The sequence below is a fragment of the Heliangelus exortis genome, chromosome 2 (assembly GCF_036169615.1).
Source record: "Heliangelus exortis chromosome 2, bHelExo1.hap1, whole genome shotgun sequence".
Classification (NCBI taxonomy): domain Eukaryota; kingdom Metazoa; phylum Chordata; class Aves; order Apodiformes; family Trochilidae; genus Heliangelus; species Heliangelus exortis.
In genome coordinates this window covers 94,675,375-94,691,178 of record NC_092423.1, presented here as the reverse complement: position 1 = coordinate 94,691,178, position 15,804 = coordinate 94,675,375, and the positions used below count along the sequence as shown (strand labels likewise).

At 35.6% G+C, this 15,804-nt stretch overlaps 1 protein-coding gene across 4 annotated transcripts in view; it reads left to right on the top strand.

The window, feature by feature from the left end:
- The window catches only part of SOCS6 (suppressor of cytokine signaling 6), a 29,347-nt gene extending 14,293 nt beyond the window's left edge, over positions 1–15,054 (top strand). For all 4 annotated transcript variants that reach the window (XM_071737062.1, XM_071737061.1, XM_071737063.1 and 1 more), the window contains exon 2: positions 8,888–15,054. In XM_071737062.1, coding sequence (XP_071593163.1) covers positions 9,013–10,617 — 1,605 coding nt within the window. In that variant the 5' untranslated portion in view covers positions 8,888–9,012 and the 3' untranslated portion in view covers positions 10,618–15,054. The remainder of the gene's footprint in view (positions 1–8,887) is intronic.
- Positions 15,055–15,804: the final 750 nt, after the last annotated feature.

The window sequence follows — 15,804 nt, the reverse complement described above, 5'->3', positions numbered from 1 at the left end:
AGTTAGATTTAACTTTGATTTTTCTGTGAGTGTGACTTCATAGTTCTCCTGATGTGTTGCTAGCATTTTTCATTTCTACTCCTCAAGAAGAGAGTATCTCATGCTGCACCTTAAGGAGAGGATGATTATCATTACCAGTCATACTTTTTGCTTGGTGCTGAAGTGTGTAAATGCTACTTCTCTCCTTGTTTTCTCAACAGATGAATTGGACAGGCAGAAGCAAATGTGATGGTTGTAACAAATTAACAGCTTGTAATTTAGGGAGAATAACAATCTCAAAAAAAAAAAAAAAAAAAAAAAAAAAAAAAAAAAAAAAAAAAAGTGTTTATTCCAGCAACTAGTATATTGAAGTATGTGGTAATCCTATGTAAAGATTTATAATTATCAGGAGAAATAACTGTAGATGGCTTCTGTTATGTTACTTTTCCTGTATTTATCACCTTCCTCTCACAATGTCTTCACTTCTAGTGCTGTTTTCCTAGATTCAGACAGGCACACGCATGTATTAACTGAGTCTTTCTGGATTGGTCGTTGGGTATGTGCCCTGGGTACTGTGGATTTGATTGGTGGCAGAGGCTCGATCTGAGCAGCTGAATTTCTGTTCTGATAGCACTGTAGGAGAGATCATTCATGGTACCTGTTTTATGTCTCCTTATGAAAATACCTGTCAGCAGTGGGCTCCTTCCAGCTGGCTTTGCTTGATTTGGAAGTTGCACACAGTGACCGTGTTTCTCTGCTCTGCTGAAGAAATCCTAGCTTGAGAAGCCCAGCATAAACTTTGAAAGTGAAACCAACATCAGTACAAGTCAGTATGAAGTGGTAATACTCAGCTGCTGAATGTCTGCTAAGTGTTTTCTTTCCTTTTTTGGGAAGGGCTAGAAGGCTGTTTCTCACAATTAAGTTATTTAGTCGTTTTATCGTATTAAAGAATCATTTAGTCATCATATTAAAAGAATGGTCATAATATTGCTGTCCACAGAATCACTTTGAGAGAATGGTCTGGTTTATTATTTTTGTCTTTCTGGCCTGTGCTTTAAATGGGTGGACAGCATTTCTAAAATTACTTCTTGAAGTGCATTGTGATTCAGAAATGAGCTGTATTTAAAATTGGGTTTTGGTGCCTGCATCCATATATCTAGATAGGTTATGTTCTTTTTAACATGTGTTCCAGGATTTAGGCATTTGTGCATACTTCTCCATAAAAAGAAGCAAAAAATGCTGATTTTTTTTTGGTTTACTGATTGTCTTTCCCATTCTTCCTTTTGCTTTCACCATACTGATTTCAAATACTCTTTTGTTGTTCTCGAATATGTAGGCACAGAATCTGTCTCTTGCCAAAGGCAGTTGGTTATTCTAAATTGCATACTGGTTTCTATAGGCAACTTGACAGAATCTTAGAGCAAAATGGTTTTAAAAATTATTCCTTTTTAGGAAACATGATGTTGATCCTTATTGCTAATTGAGAAGTTGGAGAAGTGGGACAGACCCTAACTCGGAAAGGAATTCTCAGACATCATCTCCCATGAAATCTAACCTTTGCATATGAAGCCAAAACTTTTTGCTGACAGACAGCCTGTTTCAAGGGTGACTGCTGCAGTCTTGTGAAATAGCAAGAAAAGAAAACTGAGCCTGACTAAGCATTATTCTTGTTCTTCATCTGCTTTTGCACAGCTGTGTGAAAAAAGAAAAGGGTTTATTTGCACTTGATGGATGTGATGTCCTGTGAAACACAGTGTTTCATGGCACAGGGGTTACACACCTCAGATTTCTTTATCGAGTTCTCGTGATTCAGCAAAAATATCTCACTTTTTTCTTTTTTAGTGGCTTGGCATCTATGGATCTATTGGGTTGTTTTTCTTTGCTTGTTTTCCTCTTACTTCATTAGGGTCTTAGAGCCAATTGTGGGTTTCTTTTTTCTCTGTAGTTTTTCAGCAAGATTGAAAAAATTTGTTAGCAGTATACTTTGTTATCAGATGTCTGGTTAAAATAAAGTGATCTATTTTGGTATTTCTGCTGTCTGCTTCGTTCTCGGGGTGTTGATTCCCAGTTGGTTAAAGAAGTAGCAGGAGTGGCTGCAGGGTTTACTGTTCTGGCTGTCATCGACCCTGCTCCCCCAGAGCTTGCTACTCCCAACAGAAGCACTGGTATCATCATGCTGTGTGTGTTCTTGAGCAGATACCAGCTGGTATCAACTGGTGCTGATTTCAGTTTAATATATCAGCTTAGTGTGTCTGTCTGCGGGAGCTCGGGAGCTGATGTGCATCCCAAGCAGCCATCCCTGTGTAAGGGAAATTGTCCTGGTTTGAGCCAGGACAGTAACCCTGGGTAAGGGCTGTTAGTGTTAGTAACTCTTGTTGGCTATTGTAGTAATGAGATTATTACAGTTAAATTAGAAGATGCTGTATACACAGATGATCTATAAAGCAACAGTGATGCCATTTAACACTCTTCAGTTACTCCCTTGAGGAAAACCACCAATAAGATAGAAATACTCTGTCCTGTAACCAAATATGGCAAAGAAGAACAAGTCTTACTGCAGGCAGCCATGGATAAAGTAGTGTTTAAAGACAAAAAAAAAAAAAAAAAAAAAAAAAAAAAAAAAAAAAAAAGTCAAGGAAATCCAGTTGCGAAGGGACATCCTTTTTCAGCAGCAGGCCAGAGGCTGGCAGTCACTGAATGCAAACTTCTTCCATGCTCCTGTTCCTGGTTTTGCATACAGTTAATTCCACTAATGGTGGTGTAGAAAAATCCTTATGTGTCAAGTTTTCATTGCTATTTTACCCTGCTTTTCTGCTTATTGCTGACAGGGTACCCTGCTCATTTTCTGCTGAAATTTGCTACTAGTGATTTAGGGTTACTCTGTATGTCATTAGAACACGAGTGCCCATGGACTATTTTCTCTTAAAGCTTTATAAAAGGAGAAAAAAAAAAGAAAGAAAATTACGTGACTTACTGTTTAAGTGTGGGTTTTTTGTTGTTGTTTTAAACTGCAATCTGTGTAATACCTAATAAATTTTACCTCTAGCAAAACTGACATTTTTGTCAGCTGTTAAAGTCTTAGAGCATCAAAGTTTAAGTTTGTGGTGAGTGACATCTGTTCAGGTCTTTGATTAGTTAGCTTAAAAATAGAAGACTTCAGCTACTCTTCAATAGTTATAGTTATGAGTATAAACTACTTACAGATGAGCTTCTCATCTGTTTTTTACCTTATTCCAGTTTGATATGAAGGTGTGCATCTGAGCTTCTCCACACTCACTAGAAAAGCAGGTATGCAGGAGAGGATGGGCTTGTAAAAAATTGCAGTCTTATCTTTAAACAATATTAATCCATTATCAAGCAAGGCACTGTTAAACCATCTCCCCAGTTTTCTTTTGTTTTCAGGTTATAAAAATATGCAGTGGGATTTAGATTTCTTCATTCAAAGATTGCTCATACTAAAGAGTAATACAATATAGGAATTTACTTGAAGCCCAGAAAGAGGAAAACCTTAGCATCTTCAGTATGCTAATGGCATGTATAGTGAGAGAGCTGAAAACTGCCCTTTAATGTATATCTTCTATCAGAAACTGATGGTGTTTGAAAAAGATAATTAATATCTCTTAGTATTTTATGTGTAGTTTCTGTTCTCATATAAACTGAAACTACAACTACATGGCAGAAAATATCGTGAGTCAATATATTCTGCTACTGATTTGAAAAAAGAATTTCCAGTGATGCTGATTTCATTATTAAAATAAAATCAATGGGATCAGGTATGGAGAACAGCTTCTTAGTAATTTACAGAAATAGATTTAATAATTAATTTGGACACTTAGGAAATTCCAAAAGATAGCATTTGAAATCTTTGTTACTTTAAGATGCTGCTTTTGAAACACCCTTACAAGAAATGCATTAATATATATTGGGAAGTATTTGGGGACAGCAGGGAAATGAAACCTCATACTTCTGCAGATAATTAGACCAGCATTCATTATCTGACTGTAATGAAAAACTGCTGTTAGTCATGCTTCAGGAATGCATAAACTTTTTTCACTTTCAAGGTGTTTTTCGTTACTAATATAAATAGTGTTAAAAATGCAATAAATTGGAGTAATAAATTATATATGTTGCTATGATTCAGTGTAAGAATAAAGATTATATATTTATAATGGCTAGTCAGAATTTTAAGGAGTAATGCAGCTGTGCAATCAAAAAAATGAAGTTCAGTTCTCTACTGCTTCCCTTTATGAAAATACGTAAAAATTTTTTTTAGGAAAGTAAGTTATCTAAATCAGCAAGTTATAGTTCCAAGATATTTTTGTTACGGTGTTTAATTATTGAAGTTTTTAAAGACAGTTCTTTAGGAGTTGTATTTTGCTCTATGTTTCCAGCATGATGTTTTCTGTCCTAACTCATAAAAGTTAGTGCTATTTTATTTCTATAGTAGTGTATTCCGGCAGTTTTCTGTCCTAACTCATAAAAGTTAGTGCTATTTTATTTCTATAGTAGTGTATTCCGGCAGCATTTTTAAATTGTATTTGTCTTGGGAAATGAGTGACCTTAACCTAAAATTGTGAAAAATGAATAAAGGCTGTGTGTACTGAATGTAACTGATCAAACGTTTTGTCCATGTACTTTTACCAGTGCTGCATTGAGCGAGTTATATGATTATTGTCCATTGAAAAAAATTTGTAGCATCAAACTGAAACTACTCCAAAGTGTTGAATAATCAAATTAGACTTGTACACACTTTTTTTCATAATCTTTTACAAATAAGTGCCACCATAGTAATAATAAGATGATAAGTAATAATAAGATATATAGATGATCGCATGACCTGCTCTTCAGATTCCTGATAAGCAGCCTGTAAAGGTAACTCTTACCTTTAATTCTCTTCACTAATCATTCTGCATTTCTATGTGATGGCTTTCTTCTTTAAAGTGAGGTGCACAAATACAGTTTTGAGTTATTTTATAAGGACAAAGGGGACGATAGTGTTTGATGGGTGGTAATTTAGTAGTCTGGTGATCTGGTAGTTTTTGTTTAGAGGCAGATGTTTTCTCAACTTGCATAATTTTAAAAATTCCAGGGTGTAGTATTTGTGATGAAACTTACTAAGTCAGAATTTCATTCAGCCTCATTATTCTCTGTGTTAACATCTCATTCTCTTTCTGCATCTTAATCTCAAGATCTTAACTTCAAGATGTGTGTTCCAGGTATTCCTGCATGCATAGCCACCAGATTTTGGTAGTATGATGGCATTGTTCAGAGTCTGCTTATAGTTGCAAAATACCTGGCAGAAGGATTTCCAGAGGTGTCTCTTTTTAAGCTGTTTAAATTAACTGCACAGCAGATGGCACTGGAAGAGCACACCAGTGGGAGACTTCAGTGATGCTGTAATTCATACAAAATACTAGCAAAGCTGCAGTGCTTAGGGTTGTGTAGCTCATTTTAATGTATTCCAGGAAGTGGTGCATGCTGGGTTCTTCTGCTTCAGCTCTTGTTGATGTAGGCAGTGGTAAATTCTGCACTTGCAAATGAATGAGCATATCAAGTACTGAGGACTATCGATACAGTGCTTTTAAACATATTAATATAAAATACAGAAGTGCTATGTTCTTTACGTGCAAAGAAAGAAGAGTATTTGAGCCAATTGGGGTATTTGCCTTGAGGGTATATTTGCTTCTGTCTTGGATTAAATATGTGTAAGAGATGTCATAAAGTAGAGTGGTCCTCATGTGGAACACTTTTTAGAGGCTTGCTCTTATCTGTAGGTGTGTTCAGTTTATGTTAGAGAGCTTTGACCCAGATTGTCATTAGTATGATTTTTTTCATCTTTTCCTGGATGAATGAGCTAGGCTTTTGAACTTATATTTGAACTTTAAACCTTTATTATTTCTGTATATGCAGTGTTACAATGATACAAATAATGAGTCATGAATTTGGTAATCTGAGAGATGTGGAACACTGCTTTAATCAAGCAGGATAAGTGGTCACTTCCAAGGTAAAAAAAAAAACCAAACTTCTCTGTATACTGTCAACAGAGATTTATCTGCTGAGATTTTTTTAGATACTGGATTTTCATTTGTAAAACAGTGACGTTTTGGTAGACTCGTATGTGACAAAACCCAGTTCTTTCAAGTGACTTGTTTAGTCTTTTAGTTTTGGACAAACTGCAGAAATTTTATTTCAGCCAAATTTTAGGTAACTAATTCTTTTGAAACACATACACACAAAAAAAAAACTGGTCAATCAGACAGTTCAGGGTTATATCCATCTTTTCTTCCCAGTCAGCAAAGGCAGATTTTGCTTTGTTTCATGCTTGCTTCTATAGCATTAGAATTTGCAAACAGTAGGACGTAATTCCAACAAGGGTGAGGGAAAGTATTTGGTAAAATTAGAAATAGTATCAGCTTGTGAATGTCCGACAGAGGCTGTTGGAGAACATAGTGGATGTCACACATGAGGCTAATACTAGAATTTCCAGTCTTCTGGTACTGCATACACAAAGGTACAGTTAGATTTATCAAATGAACAGACATTCTGACTTAGTTCAGGAGCAGCACAGAATTCTCAAGTTGCATTTTTCATTCATTTTATAGTTTCAAGTCTAGGTAAAGAGCAGAAAGTACAATAAATTGGTAAGGTGGCAAAATCAAAATGGTTTTTGAAAGAGAAGTTCAACGACATTTCAAGTCTACTTTTAATTGATGTGCTCTCACTTTATCTGTATCCGTAGCTTTTTCTCTACTACAGTACTTGGTCAACTATTCTGATGTGCCAACTTTCAGGAATAAAAAAACTTACTAAATGTATTCTTGCATTTGTTTTTCAGTACTTCCATATTTCCCAATTATTCCAACATATGGAGCTCGTATTCTCAACAGTATTTCAAAACATGAAATTTTACAGTTCTGCATTATTTGTCATAAGAAAAAGAAAATAAAAGTAGTGTTTTAACCTTTAAAAATACATACACATATCTCTGTATTAATATCATTGTATTATGGTAGAGAAATGCATTTTTTAAGCTGTCAAGACTCCTGGTACCACACAAGTCATGTAAAAGTGGGAAATAAGCAATGAACTTGTTTCCTAAGCACACAAATGAAAGACCAGGAATAAACTCTTGATATAAAAACCTTTAAAATATTAAATACTGATATTTTAACATTACATATTTTTAGTGTTTTTAATATTTAAACCTTTAAAGAAAGGGTCAAAATAGGTTTAAAACAGTATTTTATTACAAGTTTTTTTGGCATGCTTGTTCTTCGCATTAGCAAAGTCAAGTAAATCAGTTTGCAGGCAGAAAAAAACCCTTTTTTCATTTCTCCCCATTGAGAGAAAGGGAAAGGAAAGTGCTCTTTAATGTGGTAATTAAGAAGTGGAAATGGGAAGAGATTAAGATTCTCAGAAGCTGGACTTGGGAAATGTTGGATGTTATGGTAAAGACAAACCAGGTCTTCAAAGCAGGGTGATGCGGGTAGTGTAAGAATTTGAAGATAAGACTAGGGTACAAATCCAAGTGAAATGAAGTTTTGGTGCTTCTGTTATATATGAGAATAGTGTTCAGCCCCCCTGCAGTAGATCTTCATTTAAAATTTTTCAAGTTATTTTGAAGTGCAGAATCCTTAGATGCCAGGCATTGTCTTTTAGTTTGCTTTGGATATGATCCTTAAGCCTTTGTGTACTTGAGCACTGCAGATTTGGGCTGGACAAGAATAATAGTCAGTGGAGCGCTGTTTGATTATAGTAGTCACTGTCTTTAAATGCTTTTATGTATTTTTTCAGTGGTTAATTAAAAAAATAATACTTTGTAGCAGACAAAACTTTGTTCATGGCACTGTTTTTCTCAGTTGCTTGAATTGTGATACCATGGGAAAAAAGTGGAAAATACATATATGAAGGCTGTTGCACTTTCCCCTCAGTCCCCCAAGCTTGGAAAACTTATTGAAAAATTCTTAGACTCCTTCAGTTTGCAGTGCTTACCCTATATCCAGGCTTGCTGGTGCAGTTTGTGTTGCTATCATCACATGTACTTGGAGATGTGTGGAATAATGGGTGCCCTTCACAGTAGCTCCTTCTTCTGTGGCAGCAGCGAGTTCTCTCTCTTCTCTTTGCCTTCTTATTCTTCCCTCTGCAAAGCTTCTTACTGTGGAAGGTCTAACTAACATTAAAAACCAAAGAAAGCAAAAAACCAAATCCAAACCTCAAACAAACATAAAGGATGTGTCCCCTTAGTAGTCTGGTAGGACTGGAGGAGGAAAAGCTCTAATAGTACTATGCGGGAAAAAGCCTGTGATTTGATCTCTATGGCTAAAACAGAGTTTGGAAATCAACTTTTCTTTCAGAGAAGTTTGGCAGGGAATTTCTATGACTTGTTTTAAGTACTTTGCTGTTCATGTCTCTCTTTTCACTATTTTCTATAATTTTGCAAGTGCTTGAATATTGCTCAGCTTTCCTCTGTAAAGAAAGTACCTTGTAAGTTTTTTAGGACTAATCACAGTTTAACCTGTACAAGGGATCTCTTGGATGGAGTGTCTTCTATAGTTATTTGTGTGGAGATTTTTTTTAGGAGCTTTCTGAAAGAAAGCGGTGCTTGAAAATTTTATATACATACTATTAATATATAGCCTATAAGTGTGATGTATTGTGTATGTTTATGTAAAAAATAGCATGCTAGAAGCAGAAAAAAGTTGCTGAGATCTCCAAGGCATATCTAACATATGGGTTTTTTTGAACGTGATTACTTTCCAAGTCAATTCTCTAAACTAACTTTTATTTGATGCCCATTACTTATGTACTCCAATTTCTGTTTCATTTGCAGATGGGTAAGAACTTATGGATAATTTTAAAAATATTTCTTTTAGGAAGGTAATTGTTTTTTTGTTTTTTTTATTTCCAGGAAATGGCTCTTGAAGTTAAATGAGGCTGGATAAAATACATAAATGAAGCAGAAGCTGCTCAGCATGTGTTAGGGCTATATCACCACAAGCACTGCTGATCAGCCAGACTTGGTAACTTGTCATAATGAAGAAAATTAGTCTCAAAACAATTCGCAAGTCCTTCAACTTAAATAAAAGTAAAGATGAAAGCGACTTTGTAGTGGTTCAGCAGCCATCGTTAAGTGAATTTGGAAAAGATGACTCCTTGTTTGGCAGCTGCTATGGTAAAGATTTGGCTAGCTGTGATGTCAATAGTGAAGATGAAAAAGGAGGCAAAAATAGATCAAAAAGTGAAAGCTTAATGGGTACGTTAAAAAGGAGGCTTTCAGCAAAACAAAAACAGAAAGGCAAAGGCAGCACACCATCTGTAAGCTCTGCAGACGATGACACTTTTTCTTCCTCATCTGCTCCAATAACCTTCAAAGATGTGCGAGCTCAAAGACCTCTGAGATCCACTTCCCTCCGTAACCACCATTACAGTCCAACTCCGTGGCCCCTCCGACCCACAAATTCGGAAGAGACTTGCATCAAAATGGAAGTGAAAGTCAAGGCCTTGGTCCATTCCTCTAATCCAAGCCCAGCACTGAATGGCGTTCGAAAGGACTTCCATGACTTGCAGTCAGACAACGTGTTCCAGGAACAAAACAATACACTAAAAAGTACAGAGTCTCACAATGGGGACTTGCATCTTCATATTGATGAACATGTGCCTGTAGTTATTGGATTAATGCCTCAGGACTACATTCAGTATACTGTGCCTTTAGATGAGGGAATGTATCCTTTGGAAGGATCGCGAAGTTACTGTCTGGATAGTTCCTCCCCGATGGAAGTTTCCACTGTTTCTTCTCAGATAGGGGGGAACGCTTTCCACGAAGAAGAGAGCCAAGTGGATCAGGATGTAGTTGTTGCACCAGATATCTTTGTGGACCAGACAGTGAATGGTTTGTTGATTGGTACCACAGGAGTCATGTTGCAAAGCCCAAGAGTTAATCACAGTGATATCCCTCCACTCTCACCTTTGCTACCTCCAATGCAGAATAATCAAATCCAAAGGAACTTCAACGGATTGAATGGCACAGACGCCCACGTGGCTGAAAGTATGCGCTGCCATTTGAATTTCGATCCTAACACCGCCCCTGGAGTCGGAAGAGTTTATGACTCTGTACAGAACAGCGGTCCTATGGTTGTGACAAGTCTCACGGAAGAACTGAAAAAACTCGCAAAGCAAGGATGGTACTGGGGCCCCATTACACGTTGGGAGGCAGAGGGAAAATTAGCTAATGTGCCTGACGGCTCTTTCCTCGTTCGAGATAGCTCTGATGATCGTTACCTTTTAAGTTTGAGTTTTCGTTCCCACGGAAAAACTCTTCACACTAGAATCGAACACTCAAATGGTAGGTTTAGCTTTTACGAACAACCGGATGTGGAGGGACACACGTCTATAGTGGACTTAATTGAACATTCAATCAGGGACTCTGAAAATGGAGCTTTCTGCTATTCGAGATCGCGACTCCCTGGATCTGCAACTTACCCGGTGAGGCTGACAAACCCGGTGTCGCGGTTCATGCAGGTGCGTTCCTTACAGTACCTGTGTCGTTTTGTTATACGTCAGTACACCAGGATAGACCTGATTCAGAAACTGCCTTTGCCAAACAAAATGAAGGATTATTTACAGGAAAAGCACTACTGAAAGCTTATGGGAATCTTGCATCTTGCACTTTGGGAACGACAACAACAAAAAGAGATTGAATTACAGTTTACAGACTTTCATTATTATCAAAATCTTTTGCTGCCATAAAAATATTTCTTGTTTGTGTGTAAAAGAAAAGTAATGCATTTGGGTTTATGTTTGTTTTTGGGGTTGTGTATTTTGGGGGCTTTTTTTTTCCTTTTTTTTTTTTTTTTTCCTTTTCTTTTTTTTTTTATTTTTGAAAGAATGATCTCAAGTTTATTTTTAGAAGTGTGAAATAGGTATTTTTCATCAATGTGCAGATTAATCACAATGTGAATGATCAAATTTTCCTTAATTTCCCCCCAAGTCCTTTGCTGCTATCCACTGTGATTTTTATGCATTGAAAGCACATTTCATGTGTATTCAACCATAAGTAAAAGTCAAATAAAACTTGTTGAATGGAATTTTTTTTTCCTTTAAAATAGTGCGTTTGAAAAAATGATCGTGGATGAAAAAGAACCATGTTGGTATTCTAAATTACAGAATTTACACTTATGTTAAAAAAACAATTTCCTAGTATTCTAATTATAAATTTCTATAGATATACCCTAATGTAGAACTTACAAACAGCTGTGTCGTAAAAACATGGTTATGCAGCATATCATTGGGAAAAAACCCCACTTTTCTCCTAAGCCTTTTGTTATCTGTACACTCTTTTGTATTTGGGAAGGTTGATTCACCCTTCTTGCTGTTTCAGTATTTTTTCTTTCTAAAAATGGCCTTTTAAAAAAAAAAAATCTATGAAAGTCAATGTTGTAGTACCTACAAGAAAATTACAGTATTGAAGTCTTGTCAAATACTACCTTTCCAAATCATGCCATCATTTAAATAAATTAACACCTACCAGGTCCCCTTTCTGTCCTTTTCCCTCCTACCTCGTCTTGGGGGTCTTGGTGGGAATTTCCTGGATTTGTAGGATACTCTAGGAATTCTTATTATGGGAACATAAATTGATAAGCCATTTTAGGGATGGGGTAAAACTTCTACTAGGATGATATCTACAGTATGTATTCAAGCTACTTGAAGTGTGAGAGTTTTCTGCATTTTTTTCCACTGTAGAAATGCAGCAATTGCAATTGTCCTTTGGGTTGTTTTCCTCTTATTTTGGATATCTGCTGGGGAGGAAGGAACAGGACTGATAACATTTTGGATGGAAGATGCTTGAAATGCATCCATAAAGATCTATTCTCATAGGTTTTTAAATTATGGGGAAAAGGGGTTTGGATATGCACTGACCATAGAAAATGTTTCAGTTTACTGTCACTAAATATGTTTTGACATGGAAATACTGAATCAGTTAAGTAAATGTTTATGATATCTGTCAAAGATTCTGGTATTTGAAGAGCTTACACTTATTCTAGCCTTCTATAGGGAAAAAAAGACTTGCAGTGGGGGAGTACAGGCTCTGCATTGGAATATTTTTGTCATGCAAGGTTAATCCATGGCATTTCCCTGTTTTCTTTCAGGTTTCCCCCTTCCCCATAATTCTATTAACGAGTTATTTCTTAAAGGAGTCATGGCTCCTCCCTTGGGAGGGAATTTGCTTTGCCTGGCTCTGCCCACCTGTTTTGTATTTTAGAATGTCATCTTCCCCACCTCTGGTAGGAGTTGCCAATCAGTAAGAATCAGGTTAGAACAGGCTGTTCATCTTTGATACAGCTTTCTTGTTTAGGTCATTTTCTTCGCCTTGTTTTAATTTAGCCTTTTTGTCCCCTGAAATGAGTCTTTAGTAATGAACACAGTATTGCTGCAAGGTGGTGCAAGAGCACTACATCTTGGGTTGCCTGAACTGATAGACAAAATTTATATTTTTTTAATTTATTTTTTGACCATAATGTTTAACTAGAAAATTAAAAAAAGAAAAAGGCAGATAAAGGCTGCCTTTGCTTCTAGGGACTGAGAATAAGGATTTGTTCTCTAGTCTGGTAAAGTTTTAAACTTAAAAAAAAACCAATCTAGAGCAGTCTATATGCATAATTTTTGGCTCTGCCATTGAGATGTATGTATGAAAGTGTGAATTCTGTTTTCTTTTTTTTCCTCTACTGACTTCCCAACCCCCAAGGCCCTACCCCAAATCAGGAATCAGGGTCACTAATTTTATTCAAAAAGGCACAATAACCTATTGTATGGTACAGTGATCTGATCCTGTCTGTGGGGAGGAAGAATAAAATAATGTTTATGAATTTCAGGCGCATACTTCTGGAATAAAACCTCTGGCATTTTCTTCACTTTAAAAATTCTTTCCCCATACAAGCTAGAGGGCCTATGCATTCTACAGAATCTTTGAAAGATTATAGTATATTAAATATTTTCTTCACCATTTAATACCACTATTGAATGCATTAAACATATGTTTATACTACACCATGTGCATTAATCTAGCAGTCATTGCATTGAAAAAAATATTTGAAGCTGTATTATCCTGGTCGTATTGCTGAACTGAAAAGCATACATGAACACAAATGCTAAATTTCTTGCCCATGCCTTTACAAATTTCAGTCTGCTGACTCATACATGATGTTTTTGGTTTGGGGTTCTTTTTTTTTGACTGCTTTTTGGGGGGGGGAGGAGGGTTGTTGGTGTTTGGTTTTGGTTTTTTTGTTGTTTTTTTTTTCTTTAAAAAAAAACCCTTTGGTTCAGCTGTTCAGCTATCCAGTTTTTTAATTGCCTTCCCTGCTGCATTCTTTGTCTCCGAAATTAATCAGGTCAAATTTACTTTGTCATTTTTCCTCCCCCATAAAGCTTCCACAAAAGGAGGAACACTGTAAAGTGTGTAAAGTGGTTGAGGCCAAGGATGTGAGAACCATATAGCACTTTGTTTCTAAATTAAAAAGAATGGTGATATTTCTACTAAGTTCAAAATACTTTAAATCAATAGTAAGTAGGCACACATACTCATTTTTACAGGTTTCATTAATCAGAACCTCACTGTGCTTTTTCATACTTCAGTAACTGGCCAGCCAGATTGAGCCCAGTAAAGTGAATCTGAAAACATTAAAGATACTTACAATTTCTTATAATAAGGATTAATATTAAAGAAACACAATAAGATTTAGTTGCAAGACAGTTTAGAAGTACTTGGAGTAACCACAAAAATTGTGTTGACTTCTGCTTCATAAAAATTAGGGGAGCAAAGTGTCCTTGACAAATAAAAGGAAAAATATTCAGGATATCTTTGGGGACCTTCAGAAGTAGAAACACTAGGAATAAAATCTAACTATGATCCTTATAGAGTAGAAATATGACTATTTATTCAGCACAACAGCTTAGGGGGGGTTAAAAGGTATGGTTTTTATGCTATTGAATTGTGGAAAAATGTTTTTGAAAACAAACCTTTGAAACAGAACTTTCTGAGCATCTGAAATTGTTGACAATATTGATAACATTGTCTGTTTTACCATTTAGAAGAGTAAAACACCTTTCATTTGGAAATAGAAAAATAAATTTGCACAATTTCTTCTGTGTCTTGGTTTGTTGGTTTGTTTTGGGGTTTTTTTTGTTTGTTTATTTTGGTTTTTTTTTTTATAAGCCAGTGTTATAAGCAACTGAAAGTGATTTGTATTCTTTGATCTATTTGAAGGATATAGCACTTACCCTGTTGTTGACATAGTGAATGCCATCTTTTTATCAAAATGTTTCTCTACTAGAAGGATCAGAAATGCAATTTTTTAATTAAAACTCTTTGTTCTCAGATGAGCTGACTTCACATTTTGTTAAAGCCTGTTGTTTGGGGTTTTTTTTTTTTCTGTGAATATTCAGTGCTGGGCTAAGAGAAATCTGCAGGTTTTGTTTTGGTGTATTTCATCAGTGTGAATACTGGAATTAGGAACTGAAAGCAGCATACCAGCAATGTATGGGCTATGACTCCCATGAGGGGTATTTCTCTGTCATGGAACTTTCAGATTCAGAGCTAACCTGAATAAATTAATGATTGCCAATTTAATTTCTTAAAATCTTTTTATGACTGCAAAGAATAAAAATTACAAGCACTCTTTCTACATAAAAAATGGGCTAGATGGTAGTTCATAATATCAGAAACATGAGTTATCTGGAAGGTGTTCTAAATTCTACACAGATAATGAAAAATTCTTAAAGAATTTTATATGAATACCTGTTGGGCTGAAGAACTTTTATAGTGATGATGGAGTGCCATGAAGTTAATACTTACAATCCAGATTGCTGTAGTTTACACTTTTCTCTGTTTCAGACCTGGTGTGCACTATTTGTACTAAGCACGCCACAGAGTGAATTATCCAAAGTCCATTGATTTTAATGTGTTTTGGTTTGTAAACAAAATTATAGTAATTTCTTGCACATTTTTGAAAATAATTGTATAAGGATTTATGTATCTGCTTCTGGATACAGTGTGTAAATAAAAATTTCATTCACAAAAAAGATCTGTAGTGTGTTCTATACCTTAGCGAAGTTGTAAGAGAAAAAAGCCACAACTGAAAGACATTATAAAGTTTCAGCATCTGTCTTTAAACATTTAATTTTTAATGGTTACAATATCAACTGTTCTATATTTTTTTAACTCTTGCTAGTGCACTTTTCAAAGCATTTCTGTATACTGATAATATTAATTTTTACTTTGCAAAGTAAGGAAAAAATTGCTGGACTATAGCAAAGACATGATTTTCAGAATTATTTTCAGAATCATCTGGGTTGGAAATGACCTCTGAGATCATCATGCCCAACCCTTAATCCACCTGTTAAGAGATCTTCATACATACTGTAAGATAACTTTTGGATATTTTTTTTTCTTTTAAAAATGTACAGAATTTATAGCAAAACTCCTATTTGCCTAGATGTATATCAAAGGTAATACACCATCTCTTCACTTCCAAGCAAATAATTCTTATTTAGTTCCAAAAAAAAAAAAAAAAATTACATGGTGTTCGTCTTTATATGTTTACTTGATGCTGCCCTAGTTGCACTGTAAGAATGGTCTTGCATTTCAGATCCTGGGAAATCATACAAACCAGAAGATGCAGGTTAAACAGTTTGTGTTACAAAAGACGTGCATAATCCACATGTTTTCATGCAGCTGAGACTTACAGATTCACTGCCCAATTCAAGAAAATACCACCATTAGGTCTTGGTAGTAACTGTTTTGTTTTGGCTTTTTGTTTTAAAAAACAAGCC